Source organism: Taeniopygia guttata, chromosome 2 (genome assembly GCF_048771995.1).
Source record: "Taeniopygia guttata chromosome 2, bTaeGut7.mat, whole genome shotgun sequence".
In the NCBI taxonomy this organism is placed as follows: Eukaryota; Metazoa; Chordata; class Aves; order Passeriformes; family Estrildidae; genus Taeniopygia; species Taeniopygia guttata.
Genome location: NC_133026.1, coordinates 109389892 through 109416743, shown reverse-complemented (window position 1 = coordinate 109416743; position 26852 = coordinate 109389892). Strand labels below are relative to the sequence as shown.

Below are 26852 nucleotides of genomic sequence, written 5' to 3'. Positions count from 1 at the left end.
GAGGCAAAGCACTAAAATACACCAAGCATAAACTGCCTGAAGTAATACAATCACTTTCATCCACAAACAATTCTACTTAACTTAATATACAGCATCTAGTTTTATTTTACTAGTATAAGATGATTGATACTTGAATTACATCAGAAGTCATTCAAACTGTGCCTTACATCATTGTAACTGAAAAATCCTGTACAAAGGGCTGATTTCTCTTTCACATTTCTAGTCCATCAACCTGTACATACAACAGATGTGCACAGGGAGGATCTCCTGCCTAAGGCACTGAACATTAAATAAATAAACAAATTACAAATATTATTTTATCTCTTTATTTTTTTCCAGGATATTTTAATATTGAAGCCCAAGTTGTTATTTTCAAGGGACAGGGAATGGGGAAAGGAAAGGGAGAAAAGTAATGAAGACAAATTATTTTATTTAATTTATGGTTTTGTGAATGGTCATTTCTGTAGGCAACAAAAGGTTGTTTTCTTAAAAAAAATAATAAAACAAACAGCACCATTAAAGAAAGCATGATCCCTGAATTCTAAACAAAACACTGTCTTGAAACACAAAAAATTGCTAAAATGCTTGTTTCACCCAGTCACATCTGGTAGGGTAACAAAGCAAAGCATAACAGCATTAAACTGTAGCAATCTTGTTGAAACCAACTACACCCCCTTCTGAAAATTCAGAGAACCACTTTCTGAGCTTGTCCTGTGGGGATAACATTTTCTTTGGTAGAGGACTGAAGGAGGGTATTTACTTCACTGAATGCAAATAGAAAAAGTATCTATGCACGTTAGGGATCTCCCCAATAAATCTGTATTTCTCATGCATGTTAAGTACGAGTGGATTTCACACTGCTGTTATACTGCAGGAGTAATACTGCCCTATAAAGGCATAGAATGGCTAATGTTGAACAGATGTAAACATTCAGAATACTGACAAAAAAAATACATACACACAAAAAACCCTGTACTGAAAATCTGAACTGAGTTAAGTTTCCATAAAGCAGAAAAAATATTTTACAGCAGTACAAGAGAATTATGGCAACAAAGTAAAGCACTTTTCTTGTAACATTCATGAACAGTACAAATACAACGAAGTTATTCTACGGACTAAATTATTCTTTAACTATCAAATATAGTACAAAGCGAAATATTATGTGCTATAAAAGAAGCAGCTCCTTAAATTAGACTAAAAAATGCTTTTTTTTCCTTTTTGTTGGTTTTACAGTGACAAAGCATGATGACCGAAGACAACAGGATTTCATAGATTCAGAAACATTTAGCTACACAGGTCCATGATAAAGCCACTGAACATTTCACTGCTTCCCTCCCAGTGCTCTGCAGAGCCATGGAAGATGAGCCGCTGCGCTGCTGCCAGGAGACTGCAGAAGTCATTCAGGGTTCAGAGCAGGGCCCTTCATGTGCGTCAGCTAAAATGATCCTTTTTGGTGACACTTCTCAGCTCATCTCGAGTGTTTAGTGTTTATCCTGGTACTTCACCACACCTTGGAGAAACTGCTAAACCAGAGGCTACAATAACGATTCTGAAATTGTGCGTGTGTTCATAAGGGGAAGGGGGTGCAGCATAAGGTAATTTTACTTCAGAAATTGCATTATAAAGCACCATATGCACCAGCTTAAAAACTGTGCAAGGAATTGCAGGGCCCTGAAAAATCATCTGCACGTTCTGTAGCTTACCCTGACAACATGCACCACCCTCAAGAAGAAAGTCTATATTACAGAGAACATACCTTTCGCATTATGGCTCAACCTTTATTTTTGTCTTTTAAATGCTATTTCATGTACTAGATCTCAGCAGATAAATAAAATGCAAACAGGGAGCATCCAGTTCACCATTTCTTAATTATTTTTTTTAACATTTCAAAGGGAGTTTCTGCTTGGAAAATTATTTCGGAACAGAAACACATAAACACACTCACTGCAAATGCCCTAACGTTATCTGCATATCTCACAGGTATGCAATTAAAACAACAAAGAGGGAGGAAAGAAAAAAGTGTTTCTCCCTCTCACCCAAAAGTGCTGCTCCAGGGGTAGGAGTAGGGGGACAATTTCAGAGATTTAAAAAAAAAAGGTAAATTATACATGCTGGACATTGGGACACATACGTACGTACACACAAACACAGAGCAGTGTGTTCTTAAGTAATTCTTCCACCACTTTTCAGTGCATAAACTATTAACAACCCACGGTGCAAACAGCATGATCATTAGAAAATGATATTGAGCCTGAAATCTGAACAATCAAACAACAACAAAAAAAGGAGTAATTCAAAATTAACTTCTACGAGTGACTGTGCTCTTACCAAAGGCCTGGGGTCACTCTCCCCTAAGGATCTGTGTGATACCAAAATCCATGTAAGGTTTCCAGTCACCCTAGGATTCAATCAGGCTCTCACATCACCGTGGTTGCTTTTGAGTATTTTCATACCCTAAACCTAATCCGTAACAACACCTCACCACTGTTGCTAACTAATTGCTCAAATTTATTCTTGGCGCAACTCCAATGACTCCAAAATGAAAGGAGTGGAACTGCGCTATGGAAGAGTTTGGTCAGTTGTGTAATGTAACATAGCACCATCCAGTCTAATGCCATTTTAAATACATTTTATCATGACCTCACACATGCAGGTTGCAATCCTGATACAAAAATGACAACATGACATGAATGAGTGACCTACCACATTAGTCACACTCTTACTCTTCAAACAAAGGAAAACTATATTGTGGCCAGAATTTATTTCTGTATTATGTCAGTCAATACAAGAACAATTTCAAGATTTCAAGATGCAAGTACAAACAAATATTGACTTATGTGCTGTGGACAGGAAAACCTGAGCTAGAAATAAGGATTCCCAGCAGGCTTATATAAACATAGGTAAATAGAAGTCTAAGACTGGTTGCTCTCTTTTTTTTTTTTTTTTTTTTTTTTTAAATAGAAGATCCTAGCTCTACCAAGTATAAATACAATGCAATACAATTCCAATACAAAGGCTCCTCAACTATGAATCGGATATACATTAACTGACTACACTCATGCTTACTCATGAGTATTGCCCAGTTGCTGTTTCACCAGCAGCTGGCATAGCAGTGGATGCCAATTTTCACTTGGTTACTTTTAGGTTTTTGCTTGGCTGGCTTATTTTCCTACCAGAAGACCTGAAAGTGCTGAGAAGCCGTTCCTTAGTTCACATGTCATATTAAGGAGCACTTTTGTATAGAAAAAAAAAATGTATTATTGTATCAGCAACAAATTTGTTAGTTATTACAAATGGCCTTTGTACCACACAGTGTCAAAAATAATATTGATATGTTGCTAATTACAATAAAAGAGAACATCAAGGTGCACCATAGAGCTTCCTATGACAGGAATGTATGTTGTAGATATTCCAGCTCACTTTTAAGACAACAAACGGCATTTATCATGTTTGTGAAAATGGTCCCACAAGAAAATAAATATGGTTCCTTCAGCAGAACCTCACTAATATGCCCCCGAGTCAGGGAGACCAGTTACAGCTGATGAAAAGCACACAAAGATCAGACAAAAAAAAGTATGCTCTCAAATATAGCATACTTTTCATTTCCTAAATGTAGCTCTATCATTCTCATTCGTACTTCAGAATGCAACAGTTCACAGCATGATGAAACCAAGCAGTCTTACATCTCACACATTCTTACTACACTGCTCTCTTAAAACAGTGCAAGGAAAATCAGTTTTCTTGGGCAGACTGTAAGGTCTTTGGATTAGTGAGGTTCTACTGTGATGGTAAAAAAAACCTGTTTCTCTTGATGCTGACATTTGGGCAGACCCAACCACATATCGGCAGATGGATGACTTGAACTCTACATGTTGTGTTCTTGAAGTGGGAGTATAGAAAAACCCATCATCTCCCCAGCAACTGCATGTGCTTTATCCCTTTATAATATTTTCCTTTTAGGTGAATAGGACCCCAAAATCACCGTATTTCTTTTCTGCTGTTATGGTGGCTAGCACATCTGGAATGCAGCTATAGTCCTGAATGTAAATACAGTACTGGATAACTACTGAAGGTTACTTTAAAGATGCAGTATCCCTTTAAAAAATACATTTTGCTTCCAAATTTCTAAAAGGGGTCTGACTTCCTTTGAGGAAAAAAAAAAGTTAGTCTTCTAAGTACTTCTAAATGGGAAAACTACTTTAAATGGCAAAACTCTCAGATGTTATTTAAATAAGAGTACCTCACATAAGAAAAGAAATTATATGCCAACATTCAACGAATATGCAATTAAAATGTTTCCTTATTCATTCATCAGAAGAATGCATAATTTCTAGGCCAAAGAAAGGCTACAACCTTGAGAACCAATGACCTATGTCTGACCTTATTTTTTATATATATTTGGGATTGACAAACCTAGTGGACAGATTAGAGAGAAAAATATGAATAAAGGCCATTTGAGCGAGAAACAGGAAAAGAGATTTCTAATCTCCAGCAGAGAAGCTACCTTCTCCTGACTCTACTGAAGCCAATGTGTTTCCAGTGTTGCTCCTGCCAACTCATCACCTATCCAAATCTTTCTCAAGGAATCAACAAAGATAATGAGTAAGATTTGAGTTCCACAGTCCCTGGCAGGCACATAAGGAAACTTCTCTAACCATCTAAATTCCTCTTTTAAATTTCTTTTGTTAGGTGAAGTGACTATATTTTAGCCCTAGACAGTGAAAGTCAATTGAAGAAAACAATCTTGTCAGTAGAAAGACTGCACACTGACTTAGAAGCTACAATGGTCAGCACACCACAACCTTGCCACTACCCCGCTCACACCAGTTGCTATTCAGTGTGTTATTCATTCTGCATAGTTACTCCACTTCTTACAGTGCTATTTTTCCACTGATCTTTAACCTGCAGCCTCGTATCAGCTATCAAGCAGTGGAGAAAAAATGTGCTGCACTTTGTGCAAATAAATAGAAGCTACGAATTACATGCATTAATGCATTTTTCTTTTTCTTTTTAGCACAGCAAGAGAGCTCATAGATGCTTCAGTAACAAGGCTATCTTTTTTAAAAACTATTTCTACAGGTCTCCTCTTCTTCCCAGAAAATGGCACCCAGGCAGAATAATTAAGTTCTGAAAGCACCACATAGGAGAAAAAAACAAAACAAAACAAACAGTTAAAAAAAAATAAATCATTCCACTAATTGCAACCATTAGTGGCCTAAACTGTTCCTATTTCTCTGTTCCTTTGTCCTGCTGTCCCATGTTTTTAAGGGATACTGCATCTTTGACTGAGCTCCTACCGCACCACCAGACAAGCTACACACAGTTTGGAAGGCCCTATGCAGTCATCATGACAGAAGGCTCCGCAGCCCTTGCACACGATCATGGCTTTCAGCCTGCAGGAGCATTTCAGTTCCAGCTCATCGGCATTGCTGCTGTCAGCAAATTTCTGAACCGGGATCTGCGTGTTCTGGTTAGACAGGCCTGTGGCAGTGTTTGAACCACTCCCTAAAATCCCAATCGATTTCTCAATTGCAGATGCTGCCCTTTTGAAACTTGTGCTACCAAAGTGTATTGTTGGATAATTTCCACAGAGCTGCTGCTGCTGTTGCTGCTGCTGCTGTGGGTGCTGCATCTGTATTTTCTGAGCAGCAAGTTGGGTAAAAGGCTTCTGTGGCTCAGAAAGTAAATAGGAAGAGAAATCTGCATTTTTTAATGCAAACGCTTTTAACTGTTCTTTCACTTCGTTCTGATCATAGGAAGCTTGTTTCATGCCCAGTTCGCAGCTGCTGCTTAAACCTTCCTCAAAAGAAATAGGTTCAGATTTTATATTGCTACAGATGCTTGCTGGCTGAGGCCAACTAAGTCTTTTAGTGGTTTCCATAGTAACTGTCGGTTGTTTTTGATCGGAGGGGACCTCTGCATTTGGGTGAGGAGGGGGAGGAGGTGGCAGGGGCGGAGGGGGAGCAGGGGGATGCGCTAATGTTTTACTCTGCAGAGTTTGAGAGGCACTGGCAATGTCATCACCTTCCTTAATTTGAATATTAGAGGAAAACACACTTCCTAGTCTCAGTTGGTGAGCTGCTGTAGAAATATTCATGTCTCCCAAACCCTTTTGTTCCAGGTGTCTGCTAAAAGCAAATGCGTTGCAGCCAGGTGGGCCTTTTGAAGTAGTTTGCAACAAAGCTGCCGTAGGAATGGGGCCTCTTGCAGCCATGGACATTTGGTAAAAATGCTGTCTATGTGAGGTACTGGCTTCTGCGTGAAAGCTGCCATTTTTGTCAATGTGAAATAAGCTCTGCTGGAAACTGCATGAAGGCAATGGTCTCTTCTGCTGCTTGATCTCTGGGCTGTGAGCGATCCGGCTCTGAATGGCGTGCTTATTAAGCCACTCCTGCTTAAATGGCTGTCCGTGCCCTAGTTGATTCATGCTGGAACTAATTACACAAGGAGCCACTTTAACATCTGTGTCCATTGACACCTTCCCAGGCTCACATTTAATTTGAGCATGTTCCCCTATAGTCCTGGCCATCCTCTTTTTCGGATGGTTTTCACGCTTTCTGATTTGTAGCGGGGCTATACTGCCTGCTGTAAATCCTTTACCATCTGGATTAGGAGAGTTGGAAGCATGTTCAACAATATTTCTCTCAGCCACTACTGTTTTACATACTGAGGTAGTTTGCAAAGGCAAGGGAAGCCTGTTAATTTCTAGTTTGGCTCCTGATCTGGGCTGCGGCAGCACTTTTTCTAAAGGCAGATTGCCTTGCAGTAACTGTGTCACTAAGGGATTGTTGGCCTCCACTGACGACAAGCGACAGCTAGAGCTCCCGGCACTCGTAACTCTCTTTAGGGTTTCCGTTGTCAGGGACAGGGAGTCTTCCATGGAGTCCGCAATGGATGTCTTGGAGGTCTGTGGTGGCTGCACACTCGTAGCTATTTCTGCAGTCTGGGCAGGCATTTCAGGTCCTGTAAAATCCTCGGTGTCCATCCTGAAGCACTTGTCAGTCTCATTAGTTTCCAGTTTAACAGGAACAGCAATGCTTGTCAAAAGACTCCTGGATTGCAGTTCTGACATTTGTGTGTAACTGGAAGGTTCGCTTTTGACATTTTTCAAGCAATTTTGCTCTGCGTACTCCTTATGCTTACCAGAGGTAAGATGGCTGACCACTGGCTGGTCTGTATTCATTGCCTCTTCATCACGCCAACAAATTCTATTGTTAGTGTTGTACTGATTGGCACAGGCAGCATTGGCTTCATTTTTCAGTGCTGAAGGACCTCTTAGTTGCTCAGCAAAGCCTTGGCTGGTAGTAACCACCTCAATTAATTTATCTTGAGGAGCAAGAGGCACTTCTCGAAGACTTGAACAACCTGCCTGCAAGTTTTTGCTGTCTTGCTTTGCTGTAATGGCAATAAAGCTGGAACTGTGTTCAAGGTTTTCATTAGCAACCACTTCAGGCCTGCTTATGACAGACACCTGAGGACAAGCTATACTTTGTAAGGCAGCTTCTGTCCTTACAGGTCTGCTCTGCAGGTCAATGCTGTTCTCTACGTTTTCAATAGAGGAAGAAAGTGACAGACTGGAATTCTGGTTTGTTGTGTGGTCAACAATGACTTTACAAGGTATAGACCTATTCATGGCAGTTTGCGGAAAGCTCAGTGGATGAGATTTACCAGAGAGATCCATCCGGTTTCGTGCTCCAGAGCTTTTTTCTAAGAGATCAGCATTCAATTTAGTAGCATTATCGTAAGAGCTTATTGTCACCATGTTACCAGTAAACATTGAGATAGGTGGCCTTGCAACAGAATCTGCTGCTGCAAGGGCCTCACTGCAACTTAAAGCTGACCTGACGGTAGTGTGGATGGAGACAGTGCTCTGCTCGCTACACCCAGTTATGGCTATTTTATCAGAAGGAAATCTGTTGGTAGTCCCCACTGGGGGAATCAGTACAGAACTACCAGAGAGATGATTTGGCAAGTTACTGGCAATAGATGAAGCTGGCACAGTGGCATAATGACCGGAGACTGTGTTATTCACATTGCTACTGGGCACTGGCAACCTTTTGTCATCGATGGCGTTTGATAAGACTGTGTTGTCTATGGAGACTGGTACATTACTGTTATCAATACATTTTGGTCCAACAGTTATGCATGGAGTATCAGCCCCTTGGATGGTTTTCAGCATATTTATATTACAGGCTGAAATTGCTGTGTTTGCGCTGTCAACAGACATTAACACAGAGGATTTATCAACAGAACTTGCAAAAGAAAGTTCTTTAATTGCTCCAGACATAGCAGTGCTGCAAACACACACAGAGACTGAACTTTTATTATAAAGCACTGGCACACTGTTACTTTCAGTAGAGGTAGATGAAATAATTTTCTCACACAATTGTGGCACAGGTATATTTTCATCAGAACTGTGCACAGGTATCTCAGTAGCAGTTTCTGGTAATGTAGCTGTGTTAAGGGACTGCTGCAATAAAGTGGTGGTCTCACGGTGATGAGAAGACTTGTTGCTAGGGGACCTGCAGTTAGGATTAACTATAATGACACCAGTAGAACCTTCAATCTTTGTGTCAGTAGTCGTTGGTATCTCCAGAGATGAGGTACTACTTTCCTTTGAGCTGAACTGTGACTTAGATTCTTTATTAGTCTGGAGTAAATGAGCTCTGGCTTGATGCTTTGCAAATAGCTTGGCCTTTGTTTGCTCCTTGATGTGTGCCAGCGTTCTTGTCTTTCCACCTTCGCATGGGGTCCCCATTGCACCAGAGACTATGCTGGCAGCTGCTGCCACGGCTGCTGCAGCTGCAGCTTCTCTTTGGGCTCTTGCTTGCTGAGCTCTTGCTTTGATATCTGCCAGAGTTCTAGCCCCAGTGTTTCTCCCACTGCTGGCTGATGTACTTGAGGAAACTCGAGGTTCTGGTTTAGAAACAGGCTGGCTCTTGATGATAAAAGGTGGTCCAATTTTTGAAAGCTGAATCTAAAGGAAAAAAAAAAAAAAAGAAAAAAGCCCAGTAAATTTTAAAGAGATCATCAACTCACTAAAATAACCAGCTCTCTCTTTAAGGGTCACAGAAAGGTAATTAAAAGAATTACTCTTCAGTGCAGGTGGACAAAAACCTGCCAAAACTTAATGATATTTATGCTTCAATATTTTATCATCCTCCAGCATGAATAGGACACCTGTATTAGCCTACTCACACTGATCCTTTTGACAGGAAGAAAGATTGAACTGGATAACAACATGATGCTTATCAGATACAATTTGTCAGACCTGTTTTATATTCAGTCCATCTACCTAAAATGATCAGCAAGCATCATGCAGTGATACTGGACAAGAGCCTGCAAAGAACTCCTTTCTGCAAACATGTGAAAAAGTAACAATCTAGTAATGCCTTTCTCCTTGGTCACCAGTGTTTAAACCTGTGTTTTGCTTATAAACCAGACAACAAATCTTGCCATTAGACAGGAGTGGTATCTCCACTGAGCCCGTTTTCCAATCTCCAAGATGCAGGATTTATGAGGTGCAGAAGAAGTGAGTCATTAAAGGATATGCCTTTTCTTTCCTCACTTGCATTTTTAAGAGACTTGCTTTAGTACATTCCTGGACAACTCTTACATTACTGCACTTCAAAAATTAAAAGACTATAAATAGTAAACCCACAAATATTAAAAATTTTAATACCAAGCACTTTAAGCAAAATAATAATCTGTAAAATCACAGGAATTATTAGGATGTTTCAAATTAGGCATACAGTTTTTCAGGATTAAGAATCTTGGAACCACTTTATAACTCATACAATCAGGATACCCCAAGGTTGGCAAAAAAAAAAAAGTTCAATTTCTTAAAATGGACATATGTCTACTGGCTGTCTCTTGCAATAGGACTTAGTGGTTAATGCTATGACTTATCTTCTGAAAGGAACTCAGAAGAAAACTAGGTAGTATTTGTAGAAAAAATAGTCATAAGATATGATGGGAAGTGACAGCCACACAACAGAATGACTTAGAAGAACTGGGGTTCTTTTTTCCTCCTTTACTTACAAATGATAGGGGTTTGTTGGTGAGAGGATACAAGAGCCAAATTTTTTTTACACAAAATGCAATTGACTGTTCACAATTCTTCAAAACATTTGGCTTTTGGTTTCAGCAGCAATTCTTTTCAATTTCCACTTTGCATGACCAGAACTCCTAGAGCTCTAAGTGCTTGTTTTTTTTTTTTTTTTAAATTATTATTATTATTATAGTAATGACCTTTTTTTATTCCCTAGTGATCTATTTCCTTTATGCTTAGAGAGTTATTAGAATTTATTAGGCTAGATAGAACCTTCCAAATATGAAAGAATATCACTAAACTCAGAACAGGGCTAACTTCCAATTGCATCACTGCTCTTAAAAATAAATTAGCTGAAATATGCTTCTGCACTAGTGATTAAAGCCTATTAGTCTATTTGCCCTCCCGGCCATATTAACAATGTTCAGTGACTGCAGAAGTTAAAAATAAATGCAGAAAAGGGCATTTCTGAATAATCAAGAACTAGTACTGCAAAGCCAATGACTTAAATACAGTAAATTGGATCTTAAACTTGGCTGAAGTCATCAAGTACAAAATGAAAAGGTTCAAAACACTGAGCCTATATATAACTGAATCTACAGAACTCTCTGTTATGAAAAAACCCTTTTCAACTGAAATATACTTTCTTATACAGCAGAATAATACATATGTAAGTGTTTGCTTAGATGGTGTATTTTTTTGCCTTTTGCTTTGCCATTAAGAAAGCTATCTATACATATATAAATCAGATACTTCCCCCTGATAAGTCTGTTTCCAGTTAATTCTACAGGGAAATCTTATATTTCAGCCTACCCCAAGCCTTAGGCTTGCAAAAGGATCTTCAACTATTTTGACTCTTGGTTCTCTTGCTGGATTAAAGTGCTGGTTGTTTTTCTAAGTACTGGTTATGATAACCCTTATTAGTCATGCTTGCTGGAGAAGACATCCACAGAAGAACAAGCACAAAATACAGACGGGCAATTAGAAAAACAAGTGCTGCATGTGACTGATGGGGAAAATGTCGAATTCAATTAAGCCATGGATATGGAGAGCTCGCCCACAAACAAAATCAATTTTTTAGCAAAGACCTCTACTGAACAACTGTAGACATATCTGTATCAGAAGTAATTTGTCATGGTGGAAACATAATAGTAAAGCAAAACCAGCAGTACTAACAACTCTTATACATCCCCAAAAACATATCATGTACTGTGCCTGTATGCAGTTCATAGATGGACATAATAAACATTTTGTTTCCAAGCCACCCTATTTATTCATTACCTTAAGGGGTGGAACTCGGGGTTCCTCTCTGGGTGGCTGTTCTTTATCAGATGGACTTGTTGATGAAGCACTACGAATAGGCAGATCATCATCTATTCTAGCTCTCTTCTCTTTACAGATTCCAAAACTGTGCTGTTCTGCTGTTTTCCTCTTTGGGATCTCTGGGTCTCTACTTTCATTTCTTGCTTCTGGTGATTTTGTGGGTTCTAAAGACTTGGAAGAATGCGAACTCTCTAAACGACTTTGGGTGATGCCTGTTAGCTTGTGAGATTTACTTCTGCACACTTCGGAGAACGTAGCTTTCTCTAGAGATGAGGTATATAGTTTATCATGTGGCTTTGATGGAAGCAATTCGTTATTTTTGCCAAGTGATCCTTCTGATAAGACAGACACCTCTGAAGGCAAGAGTGTACCTTTCTTGTCACTTCTTTGCTGAACACTGTGATTTTTATTTTTGATCACCTCTGGAGGAGTGTGTTCTGGGATGGAAGCAATGTAAGATTTCTCAATTTCAGAATGTGACTTACATGGCTGATGACTGAGGTTTTTGCTTTGGGACTCTTCCAATACTGAAGTATCAGGTATAATTGTTAGTGGACCAACTTTCATATTTTCAGAGGCACTCTGAAGTTGTTTGGGCTGAACAAGATTCTCTTCTTGAACCACATTAGGAATGACAGAGCTTTTTTCTTTCAGAGTGGGAAGGGAGTCTTCCAACAAACATGGAGATTTCCTTTGTTGTAGAGTAAGTCTTTCACTGCTTGGGGAATTAGAAACTGGAGATATATCTGATGGAAGAGGCAAACTATTTGTCACAAATGTTTCAGAAGTTAGAAGAACAGAAGATACTGAAGATGTTTCTGATGTTAAAGGCAAATCAGACATTGGAGATGTTTCTGATGTTAAAGGCAAATTAGAAGCTGGTGATGCCTCTGATGTTAAAGGTAAATTTGACATCAAAGATGCTTCTGAGGTTACAGGTGAGGTGGACATTGGAGACATTTCTGACATTAAGGGTGCGTGCAAGTTTTCATCATTGGCCTTTTGCTGAATATCACCTTCAATATTTTCAGAACTGGACACTTCAGATGAGCAAGCTGTTTCAAGAGATGCTGGAGTACAGGCTTCCTCTGAAGTCGATTGAGTGTCTCCTCCAGGAGAGGCAATACAAACTTCTGGACTTCCAGAGGAAAAGGAAGTTTCAGAAATACATGCATTCTCAGACAACTGTTCCTCAGGGTCGCTATGAAGCTCCATATCCACTGCAATGCCTTCACCAGTGAACAAGGAGCCTCCCAGAGCAGTACTTTGCATTTCTGGCACAATTAGCTCTTTTGCAGACTCAGAATCCTTCTCAATTGTACCTATGACAGAGTTTGTGGAAGAAGCTGATCGTGCTGGTGATATGCAATCCTCCAGCTGGTCTATCACAACTGACATCTCCTCCTGAGGGCATTCTGACTTCAACTCTACTTTAATTTCAATGCGAGATTCAGTATCAGTTACATCATTCATCATGACACAGGACTCAGTGCTGTCTGCAAGCTGTACTGCCTCTGTTTCCTCATTTGTGTCAGCTGGACTTACAGACTCCTCAGAAAACTCCTGTTCTGGCTTATGGTTCTCCTCTTGGCATTCACAAATACCTGTCTCGACCTCTTCAGCAATTTCCTCCTGAATGACTGATTCTTCAGGTATCAGTATATCTTCAGAATCTGCTGTTAGATCCTTGACAGGAACCTGTTCCATTTTACAATGAGATGGGCTATAATCTCTCTCTGGTAAAGGTGGAACTTTAGCACCTTTCTCCTCTTGATCCTCAAAGGTTGCTTGCTTAGTAGGACCAGGTGTGCCAGAAGATCCACACAAAGAATTGCTTTCAGCTTCATCATTGTTCTGCACTGCAGTGAGCTTCGTTGATTCTACTCTTGACATTCCCAACCTAGAAAAACAGAAAAACAGAAATTAAAATAGAGATTTCCATCACATTAAGGATAAGGGAATAGACTAACCTTTCTCACTCATCTTTTTTATTTCCAAAAAATACATATTTTCAAGTTTAAAATATTGGCTTGCTTAAGTGGTGGCTAACTAATTTATATACAGTTTTATGTATTTTGGAAACCTATCTGCTGAGATTTACTTACAAGTGTTAAAAACCATGAAAATTTTTAATATAAGTAATTGCTCTGTCTACATTCCTGTTTCTTTTTGGTTTGTTTGTTTGGGTTTTTGTTTTGTTTTTAAATACCAGCACAATATTGCAACATTGGTACAGAATCCATTGCAGAATAAATGCACAACTGCATCATCCTCTAGTGGGAACAGTTATAAAGGAAATCCCTTTCTCCCTCCTTCATCTGCTTTTAAGAGTCAACACAGCCAGCAATATGAAAGAAGTTAACATTCTTAAGGAGATAAAAGATACACATTTACAATCTATGTGTTCATTCTCAGGGATGAAGTGCAAAGGAGCCATGTATACTATTCATGCTTCTGAAGATTTTCTTACCTTTGATCCTGAAAATACTAGTTTAAATAGAGTTTTATTACTTCAGCAGAATTAAAAAATCCACAAAAAACCCAAAAGAAAACTAAGCCAAGAGATGAAAAAAAAGAGGTTGTTTTAAAAAATGTATGTGCTCTGACATCCTCATTTTCTTCTAAGGCCAGTGGGAGTACAGACATTCAGCATCTTTAGTAAGATTTTCCAAGCAGACTTTATGCCTCAGCAATTCCATAATAGTAGAAAATACACAAAAGCTTAGTGGGAGGCCTAAAAGAAATTTCATGGTCTTAAGGATCTTCTAATCTACTAAACAGATCTCTGTTATCATTTAATCAGAAAATAAAGAATAAAATGGAAACAAGCAAGCATAAAAGATATTCAGAAGCTATGGAAGCAAAATTGCTTGTCAGTGTGTAGCCAGAGGACAGAGATACAAAGGCCTATTCAGATGAAAGTACAGACCACGTAAAAAAAACAAAATCTGTGGCTGTGCATTTTAAAAACACTGAGCAGATGTATTACAGTGAAAGCTGTAAACACAAAAAAAACCCCCCAAACCAACCCAGCCTGGAACTGGCATCCCAAAAAGCTCACTTAATTATTAGCATTGCCTACTACTACACACTAATAATGAACAAAGTCTCCCTCTGCCATCAATACGCTGAGGAAGGACCCTCTAGAGAGCAATTCAGAGCAGCAAATTCACAATTCCCACACTGAATGCATTTCAGATGTGTCTTTCTTCTGTATAGAGTATAAGTTCCCAATATGGTCTAAGTTCAGGTTGTAAGTTTAGGTGAGTAAAGTTTAGTTTACCAGGGTTTTCAGAGTAACTTCCTGTAAAATTCCTTGTGTTAAGGAGCCAAAGTTATCTCAGGAAAATGAGAAAGGAAAACAAATCCACTCCATTACTGAAAACTGAATCAATGGTCTATTTTCTCTAGCTGGTTACATCACGAAAAGATACTGCTTGATGGTTATCTTCATGGATTGAAAATCAGCAAAGGAAGGAAGGACAGGATAAAGTTGAACGAAACTGTCACATGGACACTACACAAATACACGCATTCTAGTACCATATTGCAGATAAAGAACTGCAAGGGAAATAAGATAAAGCAGATAAGGGCCAGCAGAACACGTACTGAATCGTAATAATTTTTTTTCAATATTGGAAATACTACTATGTTGAAGAAGAAACTGAAGAAAAGGGCTTTCTAAAGAAGAAGGCTCAAGATCAGTATGTTTAAGGCAATCTCAGATTGCAAAATAAACAGCTGATCTGTCTTCTCCCTTAGAGAAAAAGACACTCAAAGTTTGCAAAACAGCACAAAAATATGAGTGCAGCAGCAAGCACATTTCAATGAAAGTATTAAGGACAGAATTCAACTGGTAGAACAAGGACACAGTCATCCAGTAAATAAACCCAAAAAGCTACTCAAGGATATATGGATGCTGATATTCTAGTGCTGTGATAAATAGTACTGGGGGGAAAAAGAACCAAAGTAAGGAAAGGATTATATCAGCAATAAAATTTGGAGGTCTACCCAAAATTAAAGCTCTGATCTAGCCGATAGTACTATCTTGACATGTAACTCTCGAAAGTGAGAAAAGAGATAATATATTGCCATAATAGAGTATAACCCTTGAAATCTTGGGGCAACAAGCCAGAAGAATGTGGATTTCTATCAACATTCATCAGCTGATCAAATAAATGACTGCAGAATAAGATTTTGTATTTTGAAAAAATTCAGAGAGAGGAAAAATGAACAAATATGAGGAAATAGAAAAAGAACAAAAATGGATGGAAGTAAAATGTAACTGACAGTGCCATGATAAACAACCTGGGTACAGAAAAAAGCAAATACGAGATGCAATGCTTAGAGCTAACAGGGAAAAAGCACTCTAAAGTCTTTGATTGCCATCAGCTGTGGAATGTATAAAAATGCTTACAGAGATTCTGCATCTATTAATGGTCCTTCCCTAAGCAGAAGGTGAAACTTGAATTTACTTATGGAATATTAGAAGATCAAATTTACTTAAGTCAGCACAAAAATACTACTCTGTGCAGTGAGCAAGTTAGCCTGCAAGATAGATTCATTTTGCAGACAGCGCATGTGAGAAACAGCTCAGGAAAGCTTACAAATACGTCTAGTTCAGTCAAATCAACATAGCTGAAAAGTGACACAGCCCAATCATACTGAAAGCTATTTTAAAAACCAAAGTGAAAAAAGGTAAGAGAATCTCAGAGTCACAGCATATCCTGAGTTGAAAAGGATCCACAAGATCCACTGAGTCCAGCTCTTGCCCCTGCACAGGACTGCCCCATGAAGCAACACAAGGTGGAAGCTACAGCAAATGCTACCATTCAATGAGTAAACAATGAGGAAAAGTCAGCGAAGTACCTCTGCCTACATAACAGCCAAGGAGAAGAAAGCAAGTGAAACAATGCAAGCAGGGGAAAGGGCAGGGAGAACCAGATTCAATACTTCAGTCAAACTGGAAGTGATGTGGAATATGACATTTTGCATAACAATGTTGATGTCAGAAACCTATGAAACCAAATGACATGTATCATCACAGAGTGAGCAATTATCTGCCAAGCACCATGGTATCCAGCATTCAGTCAGCACAGCAGGACTGCTGTCTCTGCAGAATTATGAGCATCATTTTGTGACAGTCATTTTTGACTGAGGAACTCCTGCATTGCTGGTAATAAACTTCTAATTCTTGTGGAAGGACCTATACCAGTAACTGACACAGCCCTTTCCTCCATGAAAGGTTAGTCACGGACTCTTCTCTTGACATGTGTAATGAAAAGCCACTATGTTCTTTATCTGAGAACCTAAATAGTATTTTTTGATACTAAAGGATCAACACCTGGACTAAACTGAAGTCTGTTTACTAAGCTGTTTACTAAGAAATTAAACATTTTAGAATAAAATGACATTAAGACATTAGAATAAAACGACACATTAAGAGCCTAGTATTTCCATTATATGTGAAGGTAAGGTGCTGTAGAAAAAATACACTGGGAGGAAAGCACCTAGTAAGGGTGCACGAAATAAAATACTAAAATGGATCTGTCCATTTCTTGCCTCATTTTCACTACATTCCCCAGTAGTCCAAGACAGGGGATTGTAGGAAGTAGTACTGTTACTGCAGGAAACATTTCAGTTAATCTTTAAGATAATATGTTATATGAGGGGTTCCCCGCATATAACTCTGTGCCCTGGATTTCTTAAGTGAAAAAAATCTGACAGCAAAACTAAGACAACTTATGCAATGATGGTTCCCATTGAACAGTTTTTCTGCTAAGTATTATGCATACATTTGACGGAGTAGACAGTGAGATAGATTGAGAACTGACTAAATGGCAGATCCCAGTGGGTTGTAATCAGTGGCACAGGGTCTATTTGGAGGCCCTGTCACTAGTGGTGTCCCCCAGGGTTCAATACGGGGCCCAATACAGTTTAACTTACTCATCAATGACTTGGGTGAAGGGGTAGATGCCTTCTCAGCAAGTTCACTGACAACACAAAGCTGGGACAAGTGGTCAATATGCCAGAGCCTGTGCAACCCTTCAGAAGGACCCTAACAGGTGGGAGAGATGGGCAGAGAAGGGTCTGAAATTCAGCAAAGGCAAGTACAGGGTCCTGCACCTGGGAAGGAATAACCCTGGCACCAGCACAGGCTGAGGACTGACCTAATGGGAAGCAGCTCTGAAGAGAAGGACACAGGGTTCTGGTGGACAACGAGCTATCCATGAGCCAGCAATGCTCTTGGTTGCCAAGATGGCCAGTGGTATCCTGGAAGCATTAGGAAGAGCATTCCAGCAGGCTGGGGGAGGTGCTCCTGCCTCTCTGCTGTGCCCTGATGAGGCCACAGGTGGAGTGCTGTGTACAGTTCTGGCTCCTTTGGTACAAGTGAGACATGGAGTTTCTAGAGATGCTCCAGTGGAGGGCAACAAAGATGACTGAGGGCCTGGAGCATCTCTCATAGGACGACAGGCTGAGGGAGCTGGGCCTTTTCAGCCTTGAGAAGAGGCAACTGAAAGGAGACCTTGTCAATTTCTGTAAGTGCCTAAAGGGAAAATGTCAAAAGGATGGGTCCAGGATCTTCTTGGTTGTGCCAGGCAATAGGACAAGAGGCAATGGGCAGAAACTGAGGCACAGGAAATTCCACCTGAATGTGAGGAATAACTTCACTATTCACTCAGTCACTACAGTGACTGAGTACTGGAATGGATTGCCCACAGAGAGCATGGAGTATCCCTCACTGGAAAACTGCCTGAATGCAATCCTGTGCCATGTGCTCAAGGATGACTCTGTTTGAGCAGGAAGTTTGGACCAGATGAGCGACTGTGGCCCCTTCCAACCTTACCATTCTGTGGTTCTGGGATATAATTAAAAAATACTTTAAAATAAAAAGAAAAAATCAGTAATTGCTAAAAAGCCAGTTCATACTTTATAAAAAATTCTTAGTATTTTTAAAAACAGAAATATAATTCTAAGTGTTGATGAACTGGCTTTTAAAAATAATTTCTAAAAGGAAAATTCTTGGATTTTAAGATGTCAATCTCCTTAAATTTTGTTTTTTAAAAGAAATGAAGATAAACACTGAATCTTCAGCTGCTGAAGAATGCTATCTCTGTATTATCATCATCAATGAAATTGTGCTGACTCACCCTAGTGCACCTAGAGTGATACTATATTTAATTTTAGTCAGTTAAAGGTATTTATTTATTCTTTGCATCTCACTTCTAAAATTAAATTAGTCATTTTCCCTTTCATTTGTATCTAGCTAACATTTTTTCTATGTCATATATTCTTCTTGGCCAATGGGCCATCTCAGTCAAAAGATCAAAAACTCTGTTTGATTTTAGTAACTTTGCAACCAGCTTAGAAAAAATGAAAAAAATTAAAACATATTACAAAAATATTCCTACTGGTCTTCTCATTTGTAGAAGCTGTATTTATATTTTGCAGGAGGGAGGAATTGCTGTAATGCTATCTTTTAAAATATAATTAAAAAACCTTCATATGCTTGTGTCTTAAGCTCTCTTTGGAATGAATTTTTATGGATGAGCTATGACTCTTTAAAAATGCATTTGTAATGCAAGTGCAGACACACGACTATAATTCTACCCACAACTTCTTATATTGGGGAATGACTGCTCTTGGTAACTGCTTTATTAAGTTTTACAGCATATGACCGTGCTATGTGAAGCATAGAATTATATTTTAATTTCCTCCTAAAAGAAAATATAAAAAATACTTTTATTTGCTTCAGTACTTACTTTTCACCATAAAATCTTTCAAAGAATTTTTCTTTCCAAGGTTCTGTTTTCTTTTCCTTTTCAATCTCTTGTCTGATGCGCAACTGCATTTCTGGTGTAAATTCTCCTAAAAAACAAATACTAACATATTGAATAAAAGTTGTCAAGGATTAATTTAATAGGTAATTATAAATTGTGAATACAATGATGATATACAGTGATTTCTGATACGATCATCCAACAATGCCAAATGAAATTAATGAAAACCAAAACGGAGAGTGACATAGAAAGATTTAATTTACCATATACCATCAGTATTTCAAAGGTTATTGGCAGGGTTTAGTTGCATGCATTCATGTTTCCAAGGCTGACAGTGATGAAAATACTTGGGTTTTTTTTAACTGTCAAAATAAGCTGCCACAGCAAGCTCCAAAAATGTCCTCTAAATTCAAAATGGAATCAGCAATTTCTCTTTTGCTGAATTACTGGTCTATTACAGTTTCTATTCCAAATGTATTTCTCAAATGTAGAAAAAGAGACACTCTTCATAAAAACAATTAACCTTGGGCAGACCTGAGAGCATGCAGTTACCTTCTGCCAGTCGCTGTTTCCACCCTTGCGCTGCATATGCGAAGAACTCGTTATTTAGAGCAGAGCTACTGAGGCGCAAAACTCCATCGCTCCCCATCTAGAAAATAAGCCGATGGTAGCAGAAGACAGTGTCAGAAACAGCGTCAGCTAAGATCACATCAAAACAGAGTTTCAATTAGGAGAAAGGGAGGAAGTGTAGGCAGTGGGAAGAATACAAAATGACTACTACTAAAACAGCATTTTCATGCTAGTCGTTACTCTAAATGGAAGTGAACTAACCCAGCATCAATGTGCTCTCTTCAGTCATAAGTGTTACTGATGATAACTCAGTTTACAACTGATTGATTTGCTTTAATCACAGCTCTGTCTTGAGACTATGTCTAGAGGCATTGTACGCAATCAAAAATCAAGATCATTATTGTACTTGTGCATCTGCCTGTAATATGGTACAAAACAAATTAATTAAATGCAATGAAGACAGTAACTTTGGTGTTTCTAAATAAACCTAATACTCGTGTTAGCTAATAAGCTGTATTGGCCAGAGTGGATGGCAGGCATATCTTAACAAAAGAACTGATGTAAACTCATCAATGAAACTGAAAACAGCTCTACATGTAATTTTATAGGCATCAAAAGTTAAATCTGTGGAAGAACATTAGAATTATTTGTATTTTCTACATTTGTCAAATATTCAATGATAAGACAACATTAAAAGTCTTTATCACAGTATTTTCTACAATAATTTTTAAAAGCAATCCAACTATTGAGCTGTCTTTTACCACAAAACTTAATGTATATTTTCAGGCCTGTGAGGATATTTCTGCTTCTGAAAGAATTCTAATAATTGAAAAAGGTAATTGTATGAAATAAATTAGCAATTAATATTACTTCTAGCATAATAAATAGAAAGTAAAACAAACAAACAAACAAACAAACAAAAAAAAACCAGAGGAAAGAGCAGGAGAAGTAATATTGCTAGAACAAACACTCTCACTATTTTACATCCTTCCAGGTAAGTAAGAGATAAATGTTTGACAACACTGTTTGTAATCTAGCAGTAAAATCCAGCACATTTTCCAGCATATTAACAGATCTTTTAGCTAAGTAATATCCCCTAGTTCTCAGTGCCTGCTTCTAACAAGAGCCAGAAAGACACAGGCATGTCAGAAACATTGAATGATATTTCAGTGTAGTTAACTCATAGAGCTCTGTATTTCACTGATAAACAGGCCCTATTTTGAGAAGTCTTCGTTAATTTACTCGTTGCCTAGTTGACATCCTGTCCTACAATTATCTCAGAGGAGTAAACCTGAAGGAAAGATGTGAAGGAGTAGCCAGAGAAATAGCAATTAGCACGGACTCTGAAAAACAGGCATTGCTAAAGGCATTTGATTACAGTAATAAAATATGTGCATGGTACAGAGTTCCTCAGCATGACATGAACCTATAGAACAGCTGCCTGTGCTTTCCTATTACATGGCATTGTTTTGCCAACATGTCATAGAAGTTGGGTTTAAGTGGGTTGGATATGTAACATTTCTATATATCTCATGATGTGGGATATGGAACACATGCATATTAATTACAGGTAGGCTATGACTAATGCTGCACCTAGAGGGAAACTGGAAAGAAACAGTGAAACATGCAGCAGAAGCAGCAAGATAATAAAACCAGTGAGGTGAGAAAGGTGATAAAGAACATGTACTTATTGTATAAATCAAACTACTATGACACATTATCTTCCTCCTGCACAAATGAATTTTGCCAGAAATACTTAAATTGCACAATTAATACATCAAAGAGGGATTTTAAAATACCAGTCCCTCTTGCACCTGAACAAACAAACCAGTATATGGTCAAAACCAACAGAATTACACTATTTTCTAGAAAGGCCAGATGCAAAGTCACAAAGAAAAGAATCACAACTTATTAAACAACTCCTTGTTCCTCTAAGAAAGGTGTTGAAGCTACCTTAAGTTTCAACATAAAAGGAGATGAAATGGAAACACTCACTTGCCAACATATGTTCTACTCCAATCTGCATTAAAGATTTTTTCTCTAAGCCTGGCAATATTTTGCAAAAAAATAGTCATAGAGATGTTAAATTCTAATAATATTTAACCACATTTAACTGCAGGCTGTGTCTCAAAGGTACGGACCTCCTGAAACTCCATGGCTTAGCTGATGACTAACAGTGTAGCCATATCACCAACCAGATCAAAAGATCTCATAGGAAAGTAATGATTTAAAGTGGACAATAACTTTCTGTTAAATAAGCAAAATTATCCAACTTATTCAAAGGTCACAACTCTATTAGATTCCATGCAAAGCTGGAATGTACCACCATAGGTGGAAAGAGATTGCCACTTGTCGTCAGCAGCAATCCACTATCAGGTTGCATTAAATATAATTTGAAACTGCAGCCAAGTGTGATTGAGCTATTTCACCAGACTGCAGAAATGAAGAGCATTATACAGACTGCCAAATTATATTACCATGTCAATACAAGAAGAACAGTATTAGCTTCATTGTAACCCTGTTGTTGTTAGGACAGGAGAAAATCAAGCTTTGCAGGAAGAGTTACCCCACCTTTTATTTTTGTTGGCTAATATACTTTAGAAAAAAATGCCAAGTTTCTGGGAGCAGTTTTCTTAACAAAGTTTCAAAAAGAAACTGTGAACCCCAAGGTAAATGCTAGGAAAAGGTCCAAACAAATTCAAATGTGACCTAGTTCACCTGAACAAAAAGCACAGGCTGGAACTTCAAAAAAGAAAGCAAGTGTTAGCAAGGTCATGGTGAAGATCATTAGTTCTTGTGGACCAGAAAAAAATGCCAAGTAGTAAGTATCTGCAAAAGAAAAAAAAAGGAAGGGGAAACAAACTCCCAAAAGAATAGCAAAAAGGGAGAATTATATTGGTTAACTAAAAAGAAAAAATATTATAGGTCAACTAACAATGGAAAAACAGCCCATTTGTGATCTGTATCAAAAAACAGATGCATACTTCACTGACCACTTTAGGTGTGAACTGCAGCAGCTTACAAATACTGGGGAACTATGTCCACGACAGAAAAGATGATGCTAAAGATGCTTACATTAAGAAATGTAAGAACAACAAACTAAACATGAAGTCACTGACTGACTGCATGGTAGTCATTGCCACTGATGAACTGGCAGAGAAGGGCCTTTCCAGAGACCTGTGTTCATAGGTCTACATAATTCATGGAAGATTTATCTAGCTAGAACAACCAAAATCTAAACATAAGAACATCTAATGATACAGAATGTGGAAACACAGTAATTAATTAGAGGAGACGATTACAATGATCTATTTTAACGTGACATGAAAGAATCATTTCAGGCTTAAATATTGTAGAGGGATGTATGAAAGTAGACATCATTATCTAGACCTGGTACACATATGGATACTACTGTTAAAAACAGAAGAAATAAAGAGTTGTGCAGCCCCTGTGACTTCACCCAACTTGCTTAGGAATCTAAGATCAAAGAAAATATTTGCTGGGAATGGAACAGGAAGAATTTATTCAACCAGAAAAAGCTCAAAGAGAAAAGGATGAGTACAAAAATCCTAAAGAAACTCATAGTAGCCAAAGAGATTAAGCAAATGAAACAGAAATTTTGAAAATGTTATAGAAAGAATAAAGCACTATGCAGAAAGAAGATACCACTACCCAAACTAAGTTAACAAAAACCTCAATCATTTAGCCATTTTCAGCTCATTTAAAGATTTCTACACAGTGCAAAACAGTTTGAACAAGTTGGAACAGACAAAACCCAAGTAATTTTATGCCTAGTTGTTTTGAAATAGTCCATCAGAAAAAAAAAAACAAACTAAAAAATATGCTTTATGCTTTTTCTCAATACCCTACTCATGTGAAATCAAGCTAACATCTTTTATGCTCTGTTAAACTTTGAAGGACTAAGAGGTCATCCTTCTATAATGTTAGCTAACAACCTCCACTGAAATATTTTCTTACTTCAGTTGAAGAATGCATTTTCACCTAAATCAACAAGTTGAAGTGGAAATTTTGAAGCCATGGAGTGTATTCACTTCTCTAAGCTCTGATGATAAAGACAGCACAATTAACCACTAGCTTTAAATTAGAATTTGGAGAAGCATGCCAATAAAACCATTCTTAAATACACTGTTAATTTTTATGGTATTTAAAAAATGCTGTCCAACAGAGACAGTGTGTTAATGAGCTGGAACAACAAACATTTCTTGGAAAGTTTATGTTTTATTCTGTTGGGCTCTAAATTTCTGTGTTTTTCTGATTAAGCACAATGCTAGAATTATGTTTTCTAATTAATGCTTTCATGCAGAATTCACAATGGCTTTTGAAAGTTCTTCTTTTTATTGAAAGCAAACAAAAGACCACCCAACCCAAAAACATATCTGTTAAAACTCAGCATCTATTTTGCATTACAAAGCAAATGTCAAATACTCTTATCAGAATCAACTGAGTAACCTTTACAGAACAACTACTTCAATTATTTTCCTCCAAGTTCCACTGAAAATTCTGTTCTGAAAATAAGGCAGGGATTATTGTTTTAGCTCAACCTGTAGATGAATATTGGTGTTTAGTAAGTGTGCAGCAATTACTGCGTAGGTGTGTAGTGGTAGGTTATCTGATTTTGGCTAAAATCTTGAAAGACAAGGACTTAGTCAATCTATTATTTCTGTATCTCTTTCAAAGGATTCAAAATTCTCCTGAAGTATTTATAAAAATTCTAATGATCCACTGTACACAGCTCTTGTGTAGCATACCGTATTTCTTACATGGAAGCTTATGTGTGAATATCATGACATTTGACTAGAAACATAGAATAGTTTGAGCCTTTTAAAGGTCATCTAGTCCAATCCCTCTGCAATAAGCAGGGACACACTGAACTATCAGAGGGACACATTCACCATCAGGTGTCTCAGAGCCTCATCCAAACCTTGAAAGTTTCCAGCATGAGGCACCTACCACCTCCATGGGCAATCTGTTCTAGGTTTCTTCATAAAAACCTTTCTTCCTTATATCTAATCTGAATCAATCTGAAACTCCTCCAGTTTAAAACCATTACCCCTCAGTCCCACAGCAACAGGCCCTGCGAGGAAGTTTTCCCCTATCTTTTTTACAGGCCCAGCCATCCCAATTGTCTCAGCCTTACAACAAAAATACCAAACAAAATCAAACCGACCAACCAAAAATACAAACACAAAAGCAATCAAAAAATCAGCAAAAGAAGTGAAGATTAATCTAAATTAAGTGTCCAGTACCACTCATTTTTTGTACCCTTTCTAAAAATTGTTACTAACTCTGTATCTTATCTGGGGGAAGAACAATCCTATAATTCCCATACTTTCCCAAAGGTATGTAAAAGAAATTATGTACAAAAGATGGACGATATCAGAAAATCAATTTTGATGCTTTTGCATGACAGATTCCAAAATACTACAAATGAAAAATTTAGCAGCATTTATCTCACACACAGGAAACATAACATTTTATTTATGTGTGCAAAGAGACACCACTGCTGTTTTGTAACACAAATTTGATTCTCTAGCACTGGGCACCAGCATTCCATTGACCTGTGATTATTGGACAGTGCAGATGGAGCATCGGAAGATGCAGCATCTTTAGTGACTGACATTCTGAAGGCAGATGCTTTAGGAAGCTTTATGCTGAAGTATTGATGTGACCTACATAATCTGAAATAAGGGAACAAAGACAACAGAGACTGTGCGATGAACCCCAGGAAGGTGTTGGTAGGTATGATACCTGCAAAACCTACTGTTTTCACTGTTCATAATGTCCCTCCACCTTCACCCTAAGAATATATCCAGACATGAGATTGAGTGGACCAGAAGGGACAAGGAGGCTGTAAGAATCATCATGGAACCTAGAGATCTATTGATATTTTTATCAGCAGTGACACACATATAATGAAGTGGTGGTTTAACTGATGCTAAAGGCAGAATGGCAAATTGTCCTCTTCAACACATGGTGATGTCCCAAGAAGTTTTAGAGATATGGCAATAGGTAAGCAGTGACTGCAAACAGCTCTTGTGGAGACATGGAACATGCTCTACAGACAGACTTGCTTGTTTCTTCAGAATTTGAATGCTGTATTTATATACAAAGCCCAATAGTATGGGCAAATCAAATTCAAATAAATACTGTTCTGTGATCTACTGCCAAAATAAGTTTATTTATAAAAGGAGGGGTTAAAGAAGAGGATAATGTGATGGAAGTGGTACATTTATTTCAGTCTTTGATGGCTGAACACTAATGCAAGAACTGCAAATGGTATGTAGGAGGACTTGAAAGATTTAGCTGACAATTGACATTTTTGACTTAAGTGGCAAAATAATGATCTGATAATTCATGACTGATAGTAATATAAAAGATTAGGCTTGTTTGTGAAAAAAGAAGAAAAGAAAAAAATGACAAAAGAATTTAAAAAATGTAATTTAAGTAGGCAAACTTTCCTAAATGCAGAATTAGTTGGAAGAATGACGAAGAACATGGTGCTACTGAAAAAGGAGTTAAAAAAACTGTCACAGTTCTTTAAATAAACAATGCTGACCACATGGAGTGCAAAGTCTCCTGCAAAGGAGTAATGGGCATTGTACAATAAGACCACATTGTCTTAGTTAGGATCTTGCTGTTGATCTCACAGCATGTAGGGAATGGAAACGAGGTCAACTTACTAAGGAAGAACCACAGTAGAACATGGTATAATGGGCCAAAATTAGACACAGTTGGAAAGGGACACATCAAACTCCAGAATTCTCTAAGTACATTAAAAGCAAGAAGAGGATGAAAGAAAAAGTACACTGTGCAACACTGGGGGAATACTAGACGAATACAGAGACAAAGCTAATGTTAAAACTTCCTCTTTCTTTGCATAAATCTTCACCACAAATCTACTGGGCTGCTTAATAGAATTAATGCCAACAACAAAAGGCAAAAGGGTCAGAACTGACCTTGAATAGGCAAGGAGCTCAACAAATGTTACTTAAATGCATTCAAATCATCTGGGCTCGATAGTGTAGCCTGTTAAATGTTCAGATACTATTTCAGATAAATGTTCAGATAAATGTTCAGAATCTATTTCAGAACTGTTAAAATATGGA

General features: G+C 38.0%; 1 protein-coding gene across 9 annotated transcripts in view; it reads right to left on the bottom strand.

Moving 5' to 3' along the window:
* Positions 1 to 312: 312 nt before the first annotated feature.
* ASXL3 (ASXL transcriptional regulator 3) overlaps positions 313 to 26852 on the bottom strand; it is a 131019-nt gene continuing 104479 nt past the window's right edge. For all 9 annotated transcript variants that reach the window (XM_072924600.1, XM_072924601.1, XM_041714728.2 and 6 more), the window contains 4 exons: positions 19708 to 19804; positions 19138 to 19243; positions 11333 to 13274; positions 313 to 8977 (listed from right to left, as the gene is read on the bottom strand). In XM_072924600.1, coding sequence (XP_072780701.1) covers positions 5294 to 8977; positions 11333 to 13274; positions 19138 to 19243; positions 19708 to 19804 — 5829 coding nt within the window. In that variant the 3' untranslated portion in view covers positions 313 to 5293. The remainder of the gene's footprint in view (positions 8978 to 11332; positions 13275 to 19137; positions 19244 to 19707; positions 19805 to 26852) is intronic.